Source organism: Rhinatrema bivittatum, chromosome 3, assembly GCF_901001135.1.
Source record: "Rhinatrema bivittatum chromosome 3, aRhiBiv1.1, whole genome shotgun sequence".
Lineage (NCBI taxonomy): Eukaryota > Metazoa > Chordata > Amphibia > Gymnophiona > Rhinatrematidae > Rhinatrema > Rhinatrema bivittatum.
In genome coordinates this window covers 576,162,098-576,179,121 of record NC_042617.1, presented here as the reverse complement: position 1 = coordinate 576,179,121, position 17,024 = coordinate 576,162,098, and the positions used below count along the sequence as shown (strand labels likewise).

General features: G+C 43.3%; 1 protein-coding gene across 2 annotated transcripts in view; it reads left to right on the top strand.

Annotated features, from left to right (window-relative positions):
* Positions 1-17,024, top strand: part of SLC18B1 (solute carrier family 18 member B1) — an 83,798-nt gene that overhangs the window by 27,052 nt on the left and 39,722 nt on the right. For both annotated transcript variants that reach the window (XM_029596580.1, XM_029596581.1), the window contains exons 4-5: positions 8,154-8,227; positions 10,876-11,023. In XM_029596580.1, coding sequence (XP_029452440.1) covers positions 8,154-8,227; positions 10,876-11,023 — 222 coding nt within the window. The remainder of the gene's footprint in view (positions 1-8,153; positions 8,228-10,875; positions 11,024-17,024) is intronic.

Here is a 17,024-nt window from a genome sequence, read left to right as displayed (position 1 = left end):
TTAACAGGTGGTGCTCGATCCTTGCTGTGCTGTGGGATTGCACCTTACAAGCATGACGAGTGGGTTCATAGGTGTGCCGCCGTTCGCAGGATGGGGCACCACTGCATGAGTACTGGTCATTGCACTTTTACAGCGGAGAGCACTATTTTTCCAGTTGTCCTAGTCTAGTCTGACAATAACTTGGTACTAGCAAAAAGGGAACTGAGACGGACCAAAAGCAATGCAAAAGGGCAAATTTAGATTCAGCCCGTTGTCGCTTTATTAATGCTAGAAACAACTACAGGCAACTGTTTCCTGCTGCAGGAAAAAGAAGTATTACACACAGCAACTTCATTCTTCACTGAATAGACCATTGGAACGATTTTATTTTTAGTTTTTATATTCCGATGTTCCTGTATAATATACATATCGCACCGGTTTACAAGGAAATAAAACTGTCGCCTCGGGGGTGGCTTACATTGGAACAAATAACTATAAAGAACATACAGAGGCCTAATTAAACTGCAATATAGAACTATTTAGACACATATATACAGAAGGAGATAGGGGATCGGGGTCCTCGCATTCCTCGGAATGCTTGGGCGAAAAGCCAAGTCTTTAGCTTCTTTTTGAATGTCATATGGCCATTTTAGCTGGTTAAGAAGATAAACTATCGTGATATGAAAGAGGAATTTAAAGGTAATTTTTCCTTTTGACTTTTCCATCTAGCTAAAGCAGAAAACTGCCTTGATAAAAAGTCAGACTCTCAGCAGACCAGCTCTCATAATCTAGATAGGATTTTCAAAGCCACCTTTGAGCACGGTGGCGGTTGGGATTGCTTTAGTGAAATCAGGTAATCTGAAATTGAAAAGTCGATGGCTCAGGTAAAACCAAATCTATCTGCCCACTTGAGCCCATGTCCTTTCTCACTGTTGTATATTTTGAAGGAGGATTTCATTATGGCTATTCAGCAATTTAGTTAATCTTTAATGTTTCTCTGAAGGAAGGCCGACTGCCTTCAGTATCGAAGCAAGAGTCTGTGCGCCCAGCCTGTGAGAGGAAATCTTCCCCTGAAACCCCCTAGTAGCCATTGTCCATTTTCAAATGTTGTGACTTTGGGTAAAGTTCTTGAGAAGATAAGTCTGTTAATTGAGAATAGACTATTTAAGGAACAATCAGATATTACATACATATCAATGTGGGTTCAGGCAAAAGCACAGCACAGAGTCGTTACTTCACTCTGTGCTGGACCTTTTGCTATTGGAGTTTGACAAGGGAGTATTGGTTATTGCTTTGTATTTTGATGTATCTGCAGCGTCCGATACTGTGTGTCGCGCAGTATTACTGGAGCGACTAGAAGCTATTGGACTCTGAGGTTCGGACCTAGCATGGTTTAGCTCTTTTCTTGAATATTTCTGCAAGGTGTTCGCTCCTCTTGGTTAGAAATGCCTTGTGGGGTTCCGCAGGGCTCAGTTTTAGCTGCAGTGCTGTTAACATTTTACATGAGGCCACCATGCTATCTGCCTGAATCTCATTCATAACCCGTACTCTGGGCTGCTGATCTGCACCTGTATCTTCCTGTAAAGAGCGACCTGTCAACCACCTTAACTCACATTGCAGACCGTGCACAGCTTATTAACGACTGGATGCAAAGGAACTAACTGTTGAATGCTCGTTTAAATGAAGCAATGTTTTTCTGGTGACCTAGATTATTTAAACAAACACAACATTGTTTCTTTGTCGGTAATGGATACTAATATCCAGTTTTCCAAACTCTGTGCGAAATCTGGGTGTAATCTTTTGACAGCTTACTTTTTAAGACCCACTTGCAGAATATTCTGAAGGGGAGTTAAATTAACCTGCGGCTGCTACATCATTTGAAACATGTACTTAAGGATGATTTACAGTTTGTTTTTTTTTTTTTGTTTTTTTTTTTAATTTATAATTTTTATTGCTGTTTGGCACAAGAAAAATACATGGTAATCCAGAGAGTCGAGTAAAACAGCCAAAAGTAATACCATGATTTACAGATTTTGTTCAGGCTCTTGTACTGTCTTCTGTAGGCCATTGTAATTCTCTTTTCGTTGGCCTGCCTGTTGTGTCCTAGAGAGCGCCGTACAGGTCTTGCAAAACTCAGCTGCTCAGTTGATTTTCAGGGGACAGCGATGTGATCATGCTACCCCCTGGCTGCCACTAATCAAAATCTTAAAAAATGGCACGGGCCATCCATTGCTCCTACCATATGACAGGGGCCAACCAATGGCACGGAAAGCCCCTGTCACATGGTAAGGGCCACTGGCGCCATTTTGTTTACTGGCAGCTGATGGCCCGAGAGTGGGAGATTGCTCCCGGGATCCCCGCTGGACCACCAGGGATTTTCAGTAAGTTTTGGGGGGAGGTCAGGAGGGTTGGGGGGTTGTAATTAATTAAATCTGAAGGCTTGGGACATGTGTGTTTTTTTTTTTGGTTTGGGACAGCCGAAAAAAATCCGTCTGAACCACAGGAAACGAAATTTCCCACGACGGGCCTATTATGAATCACATCCCTAGTTATTCCTGGTTGCTGGGCCAACCTTATTGAATGCCCTACCTGGGGCTTTGAGAACATGTGATTATAAAGATATTTAGAAAGCTTCTTAAGGCACTTTTGTTTGTTCAGGTGTTTCTTTAATTTGATTTTTATATATATTTTTTTATGTGAAATAATTTTTATTAAAGCTTAAGGCATAAGACATACAGGAGAACCAGTCTGGGAGAGCTGGAACACTTAACCTTACCAGACAAAGACCACAGATAGTGCTGAGAGCACTGTACAATCACTACCCAAACACCTTCCCTCCTCCCCCCCCATTCCCCTTTTTGTCCTCAAAGACAGAGTTTCAAAAATACATCCTGCTGTGCAAGGTGGACAAGCTTCAGAGCCTCTCTTGTTCATGAGGTCCAGTAGGGTATCCAGAACCAGTTCAGTCATTGAGAATTAAACTGTGGGCTCGATGTGGTAAGGCTTGCAAGTAATGGTCCAAGATCAGCAAAAATTTCCTTCATAGTGAAGGGGACGTGCGCGAACTCAGATCATCCATTCTCAGTTGATTTTTATATTTTTATGTAAAATTTAATGTATTTTATGTAACTTTTTTGCTTTATTATGTATTAATTTTCTATTAACTGTATTACTTTGCTTTTGTTATAGATGGAAATGAAATACACACACATTTATTTAAAAAGTATTTCCCTCGTGGCAAACACCACAGCTACAGGGCTGGCCTAAGACTGTGCTCCTGGTCGAACCCGATTGGGAATTGATACCAGGAGGGTAGTGTCGAGAGTCATCCCCTTCCTCAGAAGAGGAGTATGTCTTTTTGGACTACTCCCATGTTAGGAATCTCCTTCAGGGATTGCTTTTCATCCCCTGCAACGCTTGATGCTGTCCTGCGTGGTCAGCTATATCTGATTCTTTGGCATGTTGGGTCTGTCACAGACCCTGCCGTTGTTCTGGATTCTTCTTCCAAGTATTGCTTGTGTTTTTCTGCCCATTGTGCCTATCAGCCAAACATGGGGAACACTTCTGCAAATGCATTCTGTCCTTCAGATGCCAGTGGACCACAGTTTCTTTCTGCAGGGCTCTCTGGCCTCAATTAGTTCTTCTGTTGTCTTGTGTCACTGAAGGAAACTATGCAGTCTTCATCCAAGAGTTCTTCTCTTGTTTGCTTCTCTAGACCTTTTCCTGTATCCAGGAGGTTCTAGACCATCTGTTCTCAGGGTTTACTGCTCCAGAACCCTGCTTGTAATATTTTCCGTGATGCAGAGTATATTTCTTGCTGGCATTCCCATCACTCCCCTGCTTTATGCACCTCCGCTACGTATTGGGATTTTGTGCCTCAGTATTTTTCTATCTCAAAATAATAAAGTGATATATATAAAAAAAAAAAATAAAGTACAGGAAAAATTAATGGGTGTGTTATTGAATTATGAATTGTTCCTGTACTTTTTTTCTATGTGGATCTTGTTTAGTGAAGAAACATTTCTGAGGTTTTTTTTTTTGTATTCTGGATAAATAAAAGTGAAAATTATAATTTTTTTATATATCACTTTTTATTGTTTTGTGATTGTAATTTTGTGATTATATGTGTAAAATTGCCATACTATTTGAAGTATACCCTCAGTTTTTTTTTCTATGGCTTTGTCTTTGTAGAACCAAACCTTTTCCCATCGAGATCCCTTTGTGAGTCAACTGCCTCACAGGCAATAGAGAGAGGTGGTGCTCTCAGTACTATACGGTGTCCTGCTCTGACAGCCTGTAGCTTGGGAATCACTCGTGTAAGGACTACCATCCTACTTGTCCTTGGAGAAAGCGCTTACCTGTAACGGGTGTTCCCCAAGGACAGCAGGATGTTAGTCCTCACAAAACCCACTTGCCTCTCCTGGAAGTTGGTTTCTCCATGTATTAGCTATATTATGGACTGAGGTACTCTGCCTAGGGGGGCAGGGTGATAACTACTAGAGATGTGCATTCGCTTTTGCCGAATTAGACAATTTCAACAAAATTCTTTAATTTGGCATGGTTCGGAGGACCTGAAAAATGATCTGTTTTTTTCCCGAAATTTCAGAAAAAAATTGTTTTTCAGGTTAGTGGCACTAACAGGAGTCGGCTGCTATTTTTTAAGATGGTGCCAGCCGTCCATTGCTCCTACCATGTGACAGAGGCTGGCCAATGGCACTGATAGCCCCTGTCACATGGTAAGGGCAAAGGGCCACCGGTGCCATTTTGTTTACTGGCAGCCAACGGCCCGAGAGCGGGAGATTGCTCCCGGGACCCCACTGGATCACGAGGGACTTTAGACAAGTTTTGGGGGGGGTCGTCGGGAGGGTGGGGGATTGTAATTCCTTAAATCTGAAGGATTGGGGTAGGGGTTTTTTTTTTTTTTTTGGATCGGGACAGCTGGAAAAAAAAATCGGTCCGAACCGCAGGAAACGAAATTTCCCGCGGCGGGCTGATAATGAAGGCTGAACCAAAGTTTCGGCCGAATCATAAGAACATAAGAAATTGCCATGCTGGGACAGACCAAGGGTCCATCAAGCCCAGCGTCCTGTTTCCAACAGAGGCCAAAAACCAGGCCACAAGAACCTGGCAATTACCCAAACACTAAGAAGAACCCATGCTACTGATGCAATTAATAGCAGTGGCTATTCCCTAAGTATAAAGAATCGCATCTGTATTGTGCATGCTGAAACACCCAACCACTGGGTTTTTCTTTACATCCCATCAAATTTTCCTGGCAGTTGTGTCTGAAACTGCTAGGTATTAACAGAACCCATTTCTTGATCAGAGTTTGAACAATACCGATTTGGCATTTTCAAATATTTTTATATCCTTTTCTTAATGTATAAATTTGAACTACTTTTGCTCACATATGCTTTGACAGTTGTTTTGCTTTCCCCTTGCGTCAGTAACTACCAAAGTCAGTGTAGCCCTGGATGAAATGCACAAGGGTTTCTTAAGAGCTAAGAAACTAGACTATTTATGCACGGACATTAATTAAATCAAAAGAAGATGCAGGTGTGGATACTTCCTGTACATTGCCATCTCAACCTCTGTGTGTCAACTTGAGTATATACTTTCAGGCCATACATTCAAGAGTATGCAAACTTTTGAACAGGGCCATCTTATTATTTCCCTTATTGCTATGGTTTGTTTAATAATTGTGCTGTTCTTTGCATAATAGTTTTAATTTGAAACACATTAAAAATTACCGATGTGCTTTGATCACTCATGTTTTCTTAAAATGCTATTTAACACAGTATAGCACTATAGGTGTGAGGATCCTTAAAAGTTCAATCAATAGTCGTTGCCAAGCAATTTCATCTTTTATTGTGGGTAACATAAGGATGAAGCAGAACATGGTCCGCCGACACGGACCATGTTCGCTACTCCGGCCCTGTCAGGAGGGGCATAAGCCCAAACTGTCAACAGATAAAGGGAGGATGAAAACAAAACATGGATCCAAAATGGAACAAGGAAGGCTAAAAAGGTCTACGTGTATAAAAAGCATATGCATGTAAATTAACAACAAAATAAACGTTTTTTTTACCAAAAAATGTTACACTGTTATCAATTAAGTGATTTAACAGACTAGGGATTGTGACAAACCCAGCACTGCTACACTAAGCATACCCAGGCACTATCAAGGAAAGGGAGAGAAATCGCCATTCTAAACATGTTTTGCTTTCTTTTCAGCAATACGCCTTGCGGTATGTGCTGCCCCTTATATTCCATATTCCATGGTCCATTCTTGATTTTCTGATCCTGCCCTGCTGGTCCCTTTATTTTACTTTACCTTTCTTCCCCCCCCCCCTGTCTGCGTTTGGAGACGCCACGCTCTGCCTTGCATCCTGATACGTTGCCATTAATTAGGTTAGGTCCTGGTAAGTAATTGCAAACCTTTTGTGAATGTTTAGAATGTGGGGTTTTCTTCCTTTTTTCTCTCTCTTTGTCATTGTCTTGGTATGCTTAATGTGGTAGTGCTGGGTTTATCACAATTAGTAGTTTGTTACATTATCAATTAAGCGATTTAACATTTTTTTGGTTAAAAAAAACAACTTTGTAGTAAATATAAACGCACATATATATATAAAAAAAAACCATGTACACCTTTGTAGCTTTCCTTGCTTCTTTTCATCTTCCCTTTATTTGTTGACAGTTTGGGCTTCTGTTCCTCCCAACGCAGCCGGAGTGGCAAAATGTGCAAACTGAATTTAGTTTCATCCTTATGTTACCCACAATGAAAGACTAAATTGCTTGGCAGTGACTCTGAACTTTTTTCATTTCACCTTTAAGGATCCTCACACCTCTAGAGCTATAATGTGTTTATATGGTTATTTACCATTGTGTGTGCTGCTCATATTCTCCACTTCTTGTTTTGCTGGATTCTTAAAAGGCTGCACATCTTACAAATTCTGCCCGGGGTAAGTAAATTTATGAGCACAATTGTATTTGGAGATCAATATTCAAACCCAATCCAGCAGGTGGGGTTGCAGAATCAATTGCAAAGGGTCCATGTAATACACCTGTTAATTTTGTGGCTTGATCAATATATTCAAAGCCGTTTGGATGGGTAACTTAAGTTATCTAGCTGGATAAAAGAAGTGTTTCGTGGATGAGTTACGTTATCCGACTAAGATGATTTTTTATTCTAACCGGATAACTTTTAGACCTGCTTCAGAGCCTTGCATGGCTGGATAACTTCCTGCTTAACCAGATACCTTTAAAAGATATCAGTCAAGTAGCACTGCAAATAGAAAAATTAAAATACAGGCCTAGGTCCTGGTTTTTCTCCTCCCCCCATAAAAATCTGTATTATATTTCTCTCTCTGTTTGGCTTTGCACCCCCACCCTCTAATCCCTTCTTAAATTGCAAAAAAACCCAAAAAAAAGTTCTAGAGTCCATGGATACTCCTTCCCCGATTCTTTAAATATTATATACTGCTGCTGCCCACCCGAACCATAAAAGTCTCTGCCAGAGCCTGGGTCTGAGCAATGCAGCGCAGCTCGTCAGTGAGCTGTGCTAGCAGCATAAACGAAACACAGTTTATGCTTTCAGCTCAAGAAGGGTGACATACCTTTTTTATCTTCCGAAGATATCCAGTTAAGTAGGAAATTATCCAGCCGCACAAGGTCAGATAACTAATAAATCTGCTCTATTCAAAGATAACCAGTTCATTTTTTTCTTTTTGAGTTATCTGGCTACATGTAGCTGGATAACTTTAGGCAAGAATATTCAGAGGGATGTTTATTCCGCTGAATGAATACACGAGGCAAGTTATCCGGCTAACTTTAGCAGAATAACTGGCTTACTGAATATTGGCCTCATGGTTTTCATAACATGAAAAAATAATTGTGATGGTCTTGGGGGGGGGGGGGATATGTGTCCCATAGAGATTTAATCCTGTACATAATTTAATTTTATATCTCCAAATTTCACAGAAGAGCATACAGTGGGTTTAAAATAAGGATGGCAGGAGTTTTATAAAGTCAGAATGAGGCCTGGCTTCGTTTCAAGTGCTGTGGGCTGTCTGAGGATCTTTGTTTACTTATCGAGAAATACTGTGTTGGAGCACTTTACTATTATAAATGGCTTATTTGTGTGTACCATAACTATGATGTCTTAACTTTTGCAGCTGGTTCAAATTGGAGCCAAATTTATGTTTGTGGCTGGAATGTTTGTATCGGGAGTTGCTACAATTCTCTTTGGGTAAGGTGCTTTTTGGATAAAATCAGTATCTAAGGCAGTGTGCAAACCATGTTAAAATTGCAATAATGAGATAATGTTGCTTACTCTGATTATGTAAATGTAAGTGTAATCTCTCTTATATTCTTGAATCGCTCAGTTATTATAGCTAAATGTCCTTTAGTTTTCCTAGAAGAACGAATACTGATAAATGAATAGTAAGAGGGTATATTATTGTGAATAAGTATATACATGTTATAAATCTTATTATATATTTATTACATAATGTTATAAAAGTTGAAATTAAAAAGTGAAAAAAAAATTGTAAAATGCTAAATCTGGGTTATGCATTTATTATGCTTTATTTTCTGCTCAAAGATTGTGAATTTATATCTAATTTCAAGAGCATTTAGAATCTTTCTTACTGCTCCAGCTGTTTAAATGTTTAGGTGCGATGTGAGAAAATTTTGTGTTTGGCAAAAACCTTGTGGCCAGCGCTGGGTTTTTGTACATCCTTCCCAGTATGTTGTGGTGGTCCTACCATTGTTTCATTTGCAACCAGCACTACAGGTAGCACTGTGAATTAGGAGATGTCACATATCCTACAAGCGAATGTTACAGCCTCTTGGATAGTGTTCTCGCCTGATTCAGATGCAGTAAATAAGTGAGCTTGGCACCCCAGTTATCGACTGGAGAAGGGTGACCTTACTCAACAGGGTGTCAGAGGCTTTCTGCAGAGCTGAAGGCTAAGTAGGATTGTGAAGCAAAACCTAGACCCAGCAGAGCAGAGCGTATTGAATGTTTCTGTGATGCCTTTCAGGAGTGGATAGATTTATCCATTTCACTTCTAGTTTTTCTCCACAGGACACCCAGAAAACCACTATTTATGTGCAGAGTCAATTTAAAAAAAAATTTCATTCCTCCTGAGGTCTCATGACTCTCTCTTTTTTTTTTTTTTTTTGCTTCTTTTTTCCTATTTAAACAACCAGCTCCAATCTTCCCTGACCCTCATCCATATCTGGTTAACTTCCTATAACAGTGTGGCATGGCAGTGGGAACAGTTGGGTTATGCTATAACTCCTGTTCCCTGTACAGTCCAGACTGCTGGGTTATGCCTCCCTTCCAGCAGATGGAGTCAGAGAGAACCTGGTCTGCCACCTGCGATCCCTCAGGAGGAAGTGAGGAAGCATGCGCTGCCGATTATCGTGTGCAGAAGGTGGACAGACCACTCTCTCCGCTCCACCTGTTCAATACAGCACACAGCTGCAGCACCCACCCATACAAGGGCCTTCTGATTTTGGCCTACAGCAGCGTTCAGGCTTACCGCACATCTGCCCGAGTTCGGACCGCTACCACAACGCCTGCTCAGCCAAAGGCCGCCTGATTTATGTCCACAGTAGTTTCTGCCCGATTTAGGCCCACCCCAGCTTCTACCTTTATACAGGCCGCTTGATTCAGGAGCGACACGGCTCCCCCCCTGAGACCAGTGTCCTACCGGCGGCCGAACCAGCCTTTAGCAGTATCAGGATCCCCGAGGACGTGATGAGCAGTTTGTTCCTGGCCTTGCAGGCCTTTCCACTGGGAAGGGGCTCTGCATGGGCGAGATCGGGAATTATCTTTACCCCGCATGGCACATGCCTGGGCTCTATGCAAAGTTGGGCATACCCAAGCCCATATGCACCAATGCTGCCAAACTATGTGCGGGCTTGGGCGATTCCGGGCCAGCCTACACCATGGTGCCAAAATGTTTACCCAGGCTACACCAGCAGCGAAGGTAGAGTCACAGCAGTGGAATCCTAGGGACCATCGTCCACCCAGTCACGTGGCATAAGTCAACACATACCTGAACGTACCCAGGACTACGCTCAACCTCAAGTTCCACGAGACCACAGGCTTCGGTAAACACTCAGGGCCCGTCCGAATCAAGTGTTAACAATACTTCTACTCCCAGCGATGTCCGAATCAAGCGTTGACCGTGCATTGCAAGAAATGAGCAACACAGGATTGTCAGACAACAGCGGCGGCACCATCCGCTGACCCTGGAGTGTACGTGGTGGAATTGGAGAGAGAAATTTCGGGTGAGACTTTTTTTCATTGATTGCAAATTTATCTCCTGCATATTTATTGTGGCAATCCTGAAAACCCAACTGGCCAGGAGAGAGTTGAGAAACACTGGGGTAGAGGGCAGGGCAGTTTTCCTTTCAGTGGCATTATGTTTAGTCTTGGAATTTGTCTTTACCCTTATTCCATCATGGAACAGGAACAAGTCAAACAGCAACGTCTCTTGGCTGGAAAGAGAACTTGGCTGGAAAGCGAACTTCCTCTACCAACCATTAAATGTTAATCACTGGAACAGTGCCTGCTGTTTTACCCCGATTCTCAAACCAGCCTTTGGGAACCACCTAGCCAGTCTGGTTTTCAACGTATCCACATTGAATATTCATTTAGGATATCCTGAAAATCGGACTTGACTGGGTTCAGAACTTTTGCCCTGTAGTATTGCCATATGTGAGAAGACCTGAACATTGTGACAGAGTTAAAATAATATGGATATGGCAGTTTATGGAAGCTAAGTTAGGCATCTTCATCTTAGCATTTTAGCTTCCCCTCCTTTTCTCTTGGTTTACCATGCATAATTTACCTGAATGTACGTCTGGCTTATTATCTTTCAGTATGTTGGATAAGGCACCTGAAGGACCAGCATTTATTGTTCTATGCTTTGTAGTGAGGTCAGTGGATGCGATGGGATTTGGAGCTTCAACAACTGCCTCATTTTCTATTCTTGCAAAGACTTTCCCCAACAATGTGGCTACAGTATTGGTAGGTAAACTTCTGAGATGTCTGTAAAGCATATTCTCAAGTGCCATTGCTAGGTGTGTGTTGCATTTTTAAACAAAACCCTGTGTGACTGGTAATACCAGTGCTGTATCGATTTTCCAAATCTTACTGTAAAGTTATTGATGAAATCCTACATTCCCCTGAGAGCAGCCATGTTAGCAAGAGAACCACAGATTACTTCATGCTTGCTGGATTTGATTGCTCCTTTTTGACTGAATCCAACTACAGCGTGCTCGCAGAGGAGACAATCGTTGTACCATCTGGGCTAATCTGCGTGGTTGTCCCAAAAATGGCTGCTTTCAGGGGAGTTATAGTAATTGCGTTTTAAAGAAATATACCAAATGTGTGTAAAGAAAAATAAGAATTAGCAGTAAAATTAATTGGTAAAAGATGAGTACAGTACACAAAATTCAGCTTTAGTATTCCTTCAGCACAGATAAGTTACACAGAGGCTGATTCACTAACGCATGTTAACACGCACTCTCATTAATGTAGGTTATCACACGCTCTGATTGCTGTGGGCCCCGTTACTTCCAGTGGAGCTGATGCTCTGAACCCAGTCCTCGGGACACATCCAGCCAGTCGGGTTTTCAGGATAGCTGTAACGAATATGCATATGAGAGATCTGCATGCACTGCCTCCATCCTATGCAAATCTATCTCATGCATATTTATGCATTAAGGGTTGTGCGGGTCACCACGCTTTAGTGAATCAGCCACTTAGTAACTGTTAAAACTAATTGGCCTAACCAGTCTGCTCAGTTATTCCTGTTCACACTGTAAGGATATATCCCACCTGCCAGCCATAGAGTGCAACAGCTTGAAAATGTTTTCTGATCCAGGACAGTTTTGGTAGTCATCCTTATTTTGTACTGCATTGTCTAGGACAGAGAAACTTGCAAAATCCCACACTTGATCCATTCCCCCCCCCCCCCCCCCCCCAATTCCTTTGTCTTCCCATGTCTAATCCTCAAGTTTTTGCAGTAATTTAGCTGGTATGCTGGACAAGACCTAGATACATGGTTGCTTGCTTGCATTTCTCTAAGGGCAAGCAGTATGGTAGTCCTCACATGTGGGTGAGATCATCAGATGAAGCCCCGATGCAGAAAACTTATTTCAAAGTTTTTTTTAGAATTTTTGACTAGGCACACTGAGCATGCGCTATACCACACGTCCATGCAGGGTCCTTCTCAAGACTTTTTCCATGGAGCTGTAAGCCTTGTGTTATGAGTGAGCTCACTTTGACTGTTTTTGGCCTTGTGGAAAACTTTCCTTTTTCTTGCTATTTTCTGTTTTTCTTCCATGCTTTTATGTTGCCAGGTCCCTCTCAGTGTCATCCCCAAGTGCCCCTAATCATGGCTTTTGCCAATTCGTGTAAGTTTCCTTTTGCAGTCGATTCTCCTTGGTGGTGGTACATTGGTGCCAGTCAGCCATCGCCGCCATCGTTTACGCTTTGTGCCCCTTTTATTTGGTCAGACATGGACATGTCCGGTTTTTGGTAATGCCCCCAGTGCCCGAGGACCATGTCTATCATAAATCCACAGAGATGTGTGTCCTCTGCCTGGGGGCATCGCATGACATCTGGGGTTGCCACTTAAGGGCCCCGATGAATCCCGAAGGGGAGTCTATTTCAGTTAGACAAGATGGATCAGCTCTTCCGGTCAAAGAAGTCTGAGCCATTGGCATTGAAGAACCAAGGAGCCGCACTGACTGACACCAAGCCATCAACCTTGGCGGAAACTTAGGTTCCCTAAATGGCTTTGGCGGGTAGGGGCCCCGGACACCTACCACTGTCAAGTTCCTTGTCATCAGCCTTGGCACCAGGGAATGACCTGGCTGAGCAGTGAGGTAAACCAAAGCATTGGCACAGATCCCTATCACGATCGGTGCTGGGCATGGGATGCACCAGCTTTTGCTGCGATGCCCTCAAAATGACCTCATGGGGAGAACTGCCAGTCCTCCATTTGGCACCGGGGGGGGGGGGGCAGGGGTCTGCAATGGTCTCCACCAGTCCTGATGCCAGTCGCTGATCCACTTCAAGGGTTCAAAGCAGATCTGGCCATCCCTCCTTCCTCCCAGTCTGCATTGGCATCTACAGCATTTGAGGAGGAGCTGGAGTTCTGAATCCAGCTGGCGGTGGACTGAGTGCTGCAGGGCTTCAGTCCTATGACACCAACCCTTTTGGAGAAGCTCAATGTGCTCATCGGCGTGTTTCCAACCCAACTGGTGTCAGTTCCTGGGACATCATCTGGTGCCCAGTGGGGCACCAAGACCTCCCCCTACTGATACGGTGGCTGTCGCTGGTTCCTCTGAAGAGGAAGCTTCACAGAGGCCTGCCACCCCCCCCCCCCCCTCGTCCAGTTTTACTGGTGCCTGCAGCTCTGGACAAAGGCTGAGCACCTATGGGACCCATCCCCTGTTGCTTACAGCGAGGATGAGGAACCCTATGACCCCTGGCGGGTTGAGGCTTCGGAGTCATCCTCCAGAGCTCAGAGGGTCTCCCATCAGACCCTTCTCCTCCAAAGGAGCAAAGAAAGTCTATGCCTGAGGACTTGACCTTTGCAGGGTTTGTGAGAGTGATGACAGAAATCATCCCATTTCAGTTATAAACAGCACAAAATGCTTGAGATCCTCCTGTTCATGGAGCCTCCTAAGGAAGTCTTGGTGGTTCGGGTGCACAAGATCCTTAAGAAGCTGCTGCTGAGGATATCTAAACATTTCCTCACAGTACCTCCTGTTAATAAGGCGGACGGGGTCTGCCTTGTCCAGAAGGCTGCTGGATTCGATAAACTCATCTGGCCCACCAGTAGGCATTAGTCGAATCCTTTCTTAAGAGGGCCAAGTGCTCTTTGACCCATTCTTCGGCATCTGCGGGGAAGGACCATAGACAATGAGAGGAAGGTGTTTTAAGGCACCATACTTATTTCCCACATCACTGTTGCCAGCTCTGTATGCCAGTACTTGTGGGACATCCGGAGCAATACAGGAAGTGGCCGAGCAGTTGCCTCAGCAGCAGGATACCCTTATGCTGCTGGTGCATAAGGGCCTGGAGTGTGGGAAACATGAGGTCCGAGTGACCTACAATGTTTTTGAAACTGCATCGATGGTCTCTGCAGTGGGAATTGGTGCCCGCAGAATGGCATGGCTGCAGGCCTATGATTTCCAACAAGAGGTACAGGAATGACTCGCTGATGTACCATGTACTAGAGAGAATCTCTTTGGAGATAGGGCATCCCTCACCCTGGCTCAACTTTAGGACCACCGTGAAACCCTCCAACAACTCTGTGCCAGAACTCCAGATCTGTCATCCTCTTCTAGGAGGCCAGTGAGACTGGGGCCAAGGAAATCTTTCGTCAAAGGACGTACTATCCTCTGCCCCCTCTCTTCTGTCAACACCAGGGCTCCTGTGGTTGCCTCAGGCAGCAGAGAGCCCCCGAGGCTTCAGTCAACTCCAGAGATTGGGTTTTAACTGGGTCGGAGGGAGCGAAGGCCAGTTGCCCGGGACAGTAGACCCTCCTGTCAGGGGCAGGCTGTGGTTCTTTGCAAACCAGTGGCCCAGTATAACGTCGAACCAGTGGGTTCTTTCCATCCCCCCTTAAGGGTACCAATTGAATCTATTGGGTGTCCTGCCAAATTGCCCTCCATGCCAGTTTTTGGGGGCCGATTTTGGGAGGTGGTACTAGCAGAGCTGTCTTCCCTCTTAACTGCCAGGGCGGTCAAGCTTGTACCACCAGGGCAAAGAGGGTGGGGATTCTACTCCACATACTTCCAGATCCTAATGAGAACAGGAAGACTTCACTCCATCTTAGACCTAAGGGCCTCAAAGTTTCTAAAAAAAAGAAAAGTTCAAGATGGTTGATTCCCCTTCTACAAAAAGGGGACTGGCTATGCTCACTCAGTATAAAGGATGCAATCTCTCCCATCAAGATCTTCCCTGATCACAGGAAGTACCTCCAATTAGTGGTGGGAAAATAGCACTTCCAGTACTGGCTGTTGCCATTCAGGCTAGCGTCAGCCCCACAAGTCTTCACACAGTGCCTGGCCGTGGTGGTGGTGCACCTCCGCAGGCTGGGTGTGCATGCTTTTCCTTATCTGGACAATTGGCTGGTCAAGAACACATCTCAGGCAGGGGCCTCCAGGTCCATACGCTTAACCATCCAAGTGGTCACTAGGGTTCGTTCTCAACTACCCAAAGTCCCATCTCAGCCTATCACTTCACTTCAATTGGATTTCATAGGAGCCCTGCTAGACACGGCTCAGGCCAAAGCCTTCCTGCCTTGTCAAAGATAGTCACCTTGACTACCATGGCAGAGATTTAGCCAGTGTGAGCACTGAAAGGAGAGGATCACCTTGTTGGTGGCTGAAAGGAATCAGTAAGTTTTTGCTTGGGAAACTTTCTTTTTTAAAAGTATTGGGGCGAAGTTAACTATTTGGGAATAGTATTTAGTGTGTTTGTGCTTTTAATAGTCAGGCAGCGAATAAACAGAAGTTAGACTGTTTGTATTCTTAAATAGTCAGTAAGGCAGCTAGTAAGCAGTAGTTACTATTTAGTAGTAGGCAAGTCTTGCCTCACAAACCTGCTTCACTTTTTTGAAGGAGTTAATAAACATGTGGATAAAGGTGAATCGGTAGATGTAGTGTATTTGGATTTTCAGAAGGTGCTTGACAAAGTTCCTCATGAGAGGCTTCTAGGAAAAGTAAAAAGTCATGGGGTAGGTGGCTATGTCCTTTCTTGGATTACAAACTGGCTAAAAGACAGGAAACAGAGAGTAGGATTAAATGGAAAATTTTCTCAGTGGAAGGGAGTGGGCAGTGGAGTGCCTCAGGGATCTTTATTGGGACCTGTACTTTTCAATATATTTATAAATGATCTGGAAAGAAATACGACTAATGAGGTAATCAAATTTGCAGATACAAAATTGTTCAGAGTAGTTAAATCACAAGCAGATTGTGATACATTGCAGGAAGACTTTGTGAGACTAGAAAATTGGGCATTGAAATGGCAGATGAAATTTAATGTGGATAAGTGCAAGGTGTGATGCATATAGGGAAAAATAACCCATGCTATAGTTATACAATGTTAGGTTCCATATTAGGTGCTACCACCCAAGAACGAGATCTAGGCGTCATGGTGGATAACACATTGAAATAGTCGGTTCAGTGTGCTGTGGCAGTCAAAAAAAAAAAAAAAGCAAACAGAATTTTGGGAATTATTAGGAAGGGAATGGTAGAATAAAATGGAAAATGTCATAATGCCTCTGTATCGCTCCATGGTGAGACCGCACCTTGAATACTGTGTACAATTCTGGTCGCTGCATCTCAAAAAAGATATAGTTGCAATGGAGAAGGTACAGAGAAGGGCTACTGAAATAAGGGGAATGGAACAGCTCCCCTATGAAAAAAGACTAAAGAGGTTAGGACTTTTCAGCTTGCAGAAGAGACGGCTGAGGGGGGATATGATAGAGGTGTTTAAAATCATGAGAGGTCTAGAACGGGTAGATGTGAATCGGTTATTTACTCTTTCGGTTAATAGACTAGGGGGCACTCCATGAAGTTAGCAAGTAGCATATTTAAAACTAATTGGAGAAAGTTCTTTTTCACTCAATGCACAATTAAACTCTGGAATTTGTTGCCAGAGGATGTGGTTAGTGCAGTTAGTGTAGCTGTGTTTAAAAAAGGATTGGATAAGTTCTTGTAGGAGAAGTCCATTAACTACTATTAATAAAGTTGACTTAGCCACTGCTATTACTAGCAACAATATTTTCTAACATGGAATATACTTAGTTTTTGGGTACTTGCCAGGTTCTTATGGCCTGGATTGGCCACTGTTGCGAGAAATAATTTCAGTCCATATGTAAATAAACATAGTGGAAGGGTTTCAAATCATTTTATTTCTTAAACATTTAGTACGGCAATTTCATTGCACATTTTCTATAGATAGTAGTAGTTATCAGACGGGTCCTTTTGACATGGACCCCGTGTTT